The following is a 7029-nucleotide window of genomic DNA, read 5'->3' as shown; positions in this document are numbered from 1 at the left end:
AATAAGTCCACATTCAGATAGCTAAGTAAACATGCTCATCATTAGCTCAGTATAAAATCAAAAGAAGTCTGGGAATGTGTGTCCATAACTATACCTATTATTTTAGATTCTGGTGAGCAGTGGATTATGTGGGTCCCATCTGTTCCTAGAGTGAAAAGTGAGACAAAATGGAACAATTTCCATCATTGAAGACATGTCAAAAATAAAACTCCTGGGCAGATGAAGGAATTTTAAAAGTAATAGAAATATGAAAAGGCATAAATTGAGTGAAGTGAAGGTAAAAAGGTGTTTTTTAAACATACCTAAACCAATGTATTCACCTCGCAATACTAATGCAAACTAAATGATGTAATATTATAATGAGGAATTTAGAATGACCTCATGTAAAGTAATGTGGAAAAAGGGATGGGTCGAGACAGACTGGATAATCTGAAAGGACTGCATGTGCATGAGAGAGGTGAATGTGTGTGAGGTTTTTTTTTGTGTGTGTGATGTGTGAATTTTGATATCGGATGGGAGGGATCTGCGCATAGCAGATGTTTGAGGGCTGGACCTAAAGAACACACACACACACACACACACACACACACACACACACACACACACAAACACAAGTCAAATGGATATAAATAGTTCAGGTTAATTAGTTAGGCGAGTAATTTGATCCACAAACAGGTAACTCAAGAATTAGCCATTGTCACTTCGTTCAGACCTATATAAATCGCACCTGGACCGACAGGCATTCACCACTCAGCCTTACTTCTGTTGACCTGCCGGAAAGAAAACTTCACTGAGGTAAGAACCTAAATGATCAGATACGAATGCAAAATAACTTTTTCCTCTTTTTGTGTGTGTGTGTGTGTGTGTGTGTGTGTGTGTGTGTGTGTGTGTGTGTGTGTGTGTGTGTGTGTGTGTGTGTGTGTGTGTGTGTGTGTTAGATGGCACGTTGCCAAATAACTATTCGGAAAATTGCATTAAAACTGCATGCATGTGTCAGGTTTTGAAATGAAAATTTTAATGAAACTACATTTTAAAAATAGAAATTAAATTAAAAGTAAATGCATGTGGAAGATGTTTTTTTTTTTTTTTTTAAAGAAACTGCATTGAAACTATTTGCATTTGGAACTAAACATTTTTAAATGCCTTAAACACACACACACATATTTATTATGAAAATGTTATTAAAACTGTATGCTTAAGGAAGTATTTAATGAAAATTGCATTAAAACGGCAGTCATGTTAGATTAAAAAATTTAAACTGCATTAAAACTATATGCATGTGTAATTTTATAAAGAAATTTGCATTAAAACATTTTTACAAGAATAGCATTATAACCGCACGCATACTGTATGCACAGCTTTTTTATATAATAAATAGTGCATTGAAACTGCATGCATGTGCAATTTTAGAATAGAAATAGCATTAAAACTAAATGCATGTGTATTTTTAGAAATGTTTAATCTAGGCTAGATTTATTTGAACCTAGCCACAGTTGATTTGTGTATGCAAATGAATTATGCATTGGTGGCCTGGTCTGAAGAGATGGTACAGCTGCTTGTGATAATTACTTAATTATTTAAAACTGTTCTTCTCCAGAACCATGTCACTCTCATCTATCCTTTCTGCTGATGCCATCGACAGTGCTCTCAAGGACTGTCAAGGTAGGTGACAGTGTATTCCTGTGTCAGCACATTTGTGCCTGATCAACACATTAGCAACCATTAGACATCAGAGTAAATGCGTTACATTTTAACGGATGGTTAACTTTAACTCACCCTAACAGCACCAGAATCCTTCACTCCCAAAAAGTTCTTTCAGCTGTGTGGTCTGTCAAAGAAAAGCCCTCAAGATGTGAAGAATGTTTTTAAAATCCTGGACAACGATGCCAGTGGATTCATCGAGGAGGATGAACTCAAGTAAGAGCTTTTACAAGAGTTTTCATGCATAGAATACAGGGTTGTTTCAAAAGGAGATGTTAGACATGTTAGTCTAACACTGGAAAAAAAACTGGGTTAAAAATAAGTAACTGGTTCCCTTTCCATTCATTTAACTCAACATTAGAGTAAGAACTAAGGGGTGTGTCCTTCTACACAACCTTGTTGAAACACTTATACAATCATGCCAATCATCTGATGGTGTCTGTAGGCACGCAGGCGATCTATATAAGCAGCTGTTCAGTCACCATTTCTTCCGAATTTCCCTCCTTCAAGACTGCAAACTTTGGAACCCTTTTTGCTTCACCGTCGATATACACTTACAGATAGTGGTGAATTCTCAGGGCCAGCAAAGCCTTCTCTGCTGGCCTTACATGTCAAATAAATACAAATCTTTCATTCTCAATCACCTTTTTGCCTATGTATTTTTAATCACTTTCAACTCTTAATTAATCTACAAACAAATAGAGAAAAACTAAAAGTTTATCTAGTCAGAATTTATTCCTTGATACTTACAAGCAAAGTTTGACAATTGTTTCACAAATTGCATGACCGAAGCAGCCCGTCAGACCTTCCACAGAATCCCTCAACAGTAAAAATGAATGAGCAACTAAATTCAGATTGTCAGATTCATCAGCCAGTCAGATTAATTTATGTGTTCTTGGTGGGTGTGATCTTTAGGATATGTCCTGGTCAAGGCCTTCTAGCTGAATGTCTGAATCAACTGTGCAAAAAGCACACTTTTCCCCAGCCAGCAAATCTCCTTTTCAGGAGTTTGTCTCTACTCCGTGAGCATGCGCACTCACCTCACGAACGAGCACATAGAGGCCATTCTTTGGTCTCAGTTCAAACTGGGGAAAACATTGCCACTAAAGTCATTTCAGAGAATGCTAGGTTTTAGGGCGGCAGCATCTGCCGTCATGCAGTTATGTCTGTTACACATGAGATTTCTCCAGTACTGGCTCAAGCGACATTTTCCACATCGCACCTGGAGCCTCGGGGGTATGCACATCGCCGTGAATCGCCGCTGTCTGGCTGCTCTAGCACCATGGACAGTGCCGGCCTTCTACCAACAGGGTGTTATGCTGGGTCAAATTTTCAGTTGAAAAGTGCTGACTACAGATACATCCAACACAGTTTGGGGCTCGGTGTGCAATAGACACCTGACTTTCGGGCACCTGGCCAGGTGCGAAACGGACATGGCACATCAACTGCCTAGAACTACATGCTGTATTTCTAGCATTGAGAGCTTTTCATTCTGTGAATCACCACATTCTGATTTGTTCAGACAACACAACAGAAGTGGCATACATAAATCACCAGGGCGGATTCCAGTTGACACAATTAATAAGCTTGACACAACGCATCCTCCAATGGAGCAGGTGTCAACCCCTCTCATTGCTCGTGACACATGTCCCGGTCTGTCTGAATTCCAGAGCTGATCTGTTGTCACGCCAGGGAGCATTACCAGGGAAATGTAGACTTCATCCTCAGAGAGTGATGAGGATTTGGGAAATATTCTGCAAATAGGAATCGAGCAATTCGCCTCCACGGAGAATTCCCAATGTCCCCTTTGGTACTCCATGTCCCTAGCCCCACTGGGTATGGACGCGCTGGCTCACAAATGGCCGGTGAAACGCAAGTATGCCCCCAGTGCACCTCCTTCATTCTGTCATCAGCACAGTCCAAGTGGACATGGAAACAGTTCTGTTAATTGCGCCTAAATGACCCAATCAGTCCTGGTTTCTGGAGATGATAGAAATACTAGATGGCCCTACATGGGAAATACCATTGAGGAGAGACCTTCTTAAGCACAAGGCACAATTTAGCATCCCCATCCAGAGCTGTGGAACCTACAGTAGATATGTGGTCCCTGAACGGAGCACATCGGGTGAGCCAGAATTGGCTCAGTCGGTGATGAACACCATTTTACAGGCTAGAGCACCATCCACGGGATGCCTCTATGCACTTAAATGTTTGCAAATTGGTGCTTTTCACTTGGTAAAGACCCGGTGAATTGGCTCAACGATGGGCAAACATAATCTAGTCATAAAGTTCCTTAGGGAAGCGAGGCATTTGAATCCCTCTCGCCCTGCTATGGCGACGACTTGGGACTTAAATCTGAAGGCACTCAAAAACTCCCCGTTCAAGCCTTTGGAATCTCTTTCCTTAAAGACTGCACTCCTATTGGCTTTGGCCTCATTTAAACAGGTTGGTGACATACAGGCACTGTCGACTGACAGCTCATTCCTTGAGTTTGTTCCAGTTCTGTCAAAAGCCACCATTAAACATAGAAAAGGCTATAGGTTTAATCAACACCCTTCAGGGCTCAGGTGGTTCATCTGCAAGCTTTCTGTCCCCCACCATTTAATTCAGATGAAGAGCAATCGATGCATATGTTATGCCTGGTGAGGGCATTGCATACTTATGTTAAGAACCCATCAGGGTTTGACTTTATTTTAATGTGTCATTGTTACAATGTAAATACACCAGTAATTACTGATTATTACTTTAATTAACATGTACTTACTATAGGTTTAGGGTTAGGGTAAGGGTTTGGTTTAGGGTTAGTTGCTTGTAATTACGCATACTTGACTGTTATTACTATAGTAAATACATGTAATATGTGTAATAAGGACACGTTAAAATAAAGTGTCACCAAAGGCTCTCTCACTGGATCATTGATTCAATCCCACTCCCTAACGAATCACAGGGCGCGAATTGCCCTATTGGTGTCAAACGAGACATTGCGAAAGCTGGCCGCAGTACTACCTTCACCACCTTTTTAATAATACAAGTTACTCACTCTTGTCCCTCAGTCAGAAAATTCTTAAGAAATGATGACTGAGCGCCCGCTTATATAGCCCGACTGCAAGCCTTCAGGGGCAGGACTCAGGCACCATTGCCAATCAGAGGACTAGCGTGATTGTATAAGGGTTTCAACAAGGTTGTGTAGAAGTACACTCCCCATAGAGCTTACAGCAATGTCTCGTTTCATTCATCTCAGGGAACTGAGGTTACATGTGTAACCGGAGACATTTTATTCAAACTCTAAAATATTATTTAACGTGAATTAATTCAGTGTTATATTGGGCTTTCTAGATGCATTAATTATTAAGCATTCAAAAAATAGGGATTAGCTTCTGTAGTTACAACAACATATGTCTGTTTCTATTCATTCAGCTGCAGACTTCTCTATTAATAGTCTTTATCTATATACATCCTGTATTCAACTTCTAGTTACCAATATTTCCAGAAAAGAGGATTGTAACACAGACATTTGATTGTGTTGTCCCAGGTTTTTCTTGCAGCGATTCTCACCTAGTGCTCGTGTACTGACCGATAAAGAGACGAAGGCCTTCCTGGCAGCAGCGGATGATGACAGTGATGGCATGATTGGAATAGATGGTAATTATGCTGATTTTTTCCACCATTCATAATTAACACTGTACAATCGGCCTGGACATGTTTTGAGATTGTTTTTTTGATCTAAAAGACTTATGCTTAATTGCTTGAAATTATAGACATTGTTATTATATTCAAATTTCTTTATAAAATTTTTTATTTGGACTAAATAAAATTCAAATGGATGAGTTGGAACAGAAAGGGAAGGAAAAGTATGAAACAAGTGTCCAGCATACATAAGAACTCTTTTAATACTGCTTAAAAAGCATCTAAGGATGCACTACATTGGCTACTTTGAAGAAGATAAAATATACGATTAAATTTTATTGATTTGTTTTGATTGAGCTATTTAATCGTTTTCTTGACTATTATTCTAAAATATGATTATTCTAAATACATTTTAACAAAAATACCAGTTTCACTCAACTCAACATGAGGAGTGAAACCAGAAAACAAATTGTTCTTCTACGCCAAAGAGTTCAAAAGTTATAGACAGAAGAAAAGTCAAGCTTTATATTGGTGGTGGTGCTAGAGTGTTGGACTGGGAGACTCCAAAGTAGGCCAGAAGACTATTGAGGCCCACCCCAATAAGTGTGCCAAATTTCACAACTTTCATCCAAACGGTTCTAGGGAGTGCCACAGTCTTCAATGACAACTAACAGACACAATAGGGGTTTTGCCTCCTTTGACTAGTAGTGTAGCTGTCACCCCACATCTTTGCAAACTATATCTAAACCATGCAAAGTGGTACAGGTATATACGTCTATAGCTACAGTTTTAATCCATGTAATCATCATATCATGATTTAAATGAACAATGTTGAATTGAGTCTCTTTGTGCATATTTGTGAATGAACTGCAGCCTACATTAATGTATTTTTCTCTCTGATCTCTTGCAGAATTCCAGGTGCTGGTTCTGTCCTGAACGACATTCATATTTTCTCCCCTCTCTTGTACACAGATTTCATTTCAATTCATCCATGTCACCACTTGATGCACAGTTCATTTTCCTCTGTGGGACACCCTGGTCAATAGAGTCCACATACTGTATAACTCCACATTGTTTAAGTAATTTTTGAGGGGTGCACAATGGGATTGTCCAAATATAGAACTAACTGCTAATTATTGAAGTGAATAAATAAATGGCTCAAAATATTTCAAATGTTGTCTGTGGTATTTTGATTACAGTAATGAAACATGGAAGAGGTGAACAAAGGACCTGAAAATGGTCATAATACATCCAAATGACAATGAGACAATTAAGTTTAATGAAGTGTTTCAGACAATCAGAGTTTACAAATAAAGGCAACTTGAAAACTTTGTTCAAGCACACTGAAATCCTAATAAGTTGACTTTACTCAATCGATTGAGTAAACTAGTTCTCTCAATTGAATTGAGTAATGGTGTCTCCAAAACTTGAGTAATTAAGTTCACTTAACTTGGTGCTCGTATAGAATGAACTTAACTATTGTGTTGAAGGTAACTAAGTGGAAGTAGACTTCACACAGATTTGCTGTTTAAATAATGTTGTTTCTACGTAATCATTTTCATTGCATGGACTAAATTTTGTTCATCAAATAAATTTAATTGACCACAGAAATGCATAGACACCTGTACTTCAGAACTAAGATACGACATGACCATAGTGGACACAGATTACCCTAATGGTGATCTCACGAAACAAATATTT

At 38.8% G+C, this 7029-nt stretch overlaps 1 protein-coding gene across 1 annotated transcript; it reads left to right on the top strand.

Moving 5' to 3' along the window:
• The first annotated feature begins 604 nt into the window (after positions 1-604).
• Positions 605-6483, top strand: LOC127652725 (parvalbumin, thymic CPV3-like). The gene is made up of 5 exons (XM_052139054.1): positions 605-795; positions 1598-1662; positions 1785-1917; positions 5234-5343; positions 6239-6483. The coding sequence occupies exons 2-5, from the start codon at positions 1602-1604 to the stop codon at positions 6262-6264; spliced, it is 330 nt and encodes a 109-aa protein (XP_051995014.1). The 5' UTR covers positions 605-795; positions 1598-1601; the 3' UTR covers positions 6265-6483.
• Positions 6484-7029: the final 546 nt, after the last annotated feature.

The sequence above is a fragment of the Xyrauchen texanus genome, chromosome 12 (genome assembly GCF_025860055.1).
Source record: "Xyrauchen texanus isolate HMW12.3.18 chromosome 12, RBS_HiC_50CHRs, whole genome shotgun sequence".
Taxonomy (NCBI): Eukaryota; Metazoa; Chordata; class Actinopteri; order Cypriniformes; family Catostomidae; genus Xyrauchen; species Xyrauchen texanus.
The sequence above is the reverse complement of the archived record's forward strand: the minus strand, read 5'-3'. Positions and strand labels throughout refer to the sequence as shown.

Excerpts from the sequence above, each read along its gene's own strand:
- LOC127652725 (XM_052139054.1), top strand. The coding sequence starts at position 1,602 with ATGTCACTCTCATCTATCCTTTCTGCTGATGCCATCGACAGTGCTCTC. Across the intron at positions 1,663-1,784 it reads TGCTCTCAAGGACTGTCAAG|CACCAGAATCCTTCACTCCC; the intron begins GTAGGTGACAGT and ends TCACCCTAACAG. Across the intron at positions 1,918-5,233 it reads ATCGAGGAGGATGAACTCAA|GTTTTTCTTGCAGCGATTCT; the intron begins GTAAGAGCTTTT and ends GTGTTGTCCCAG.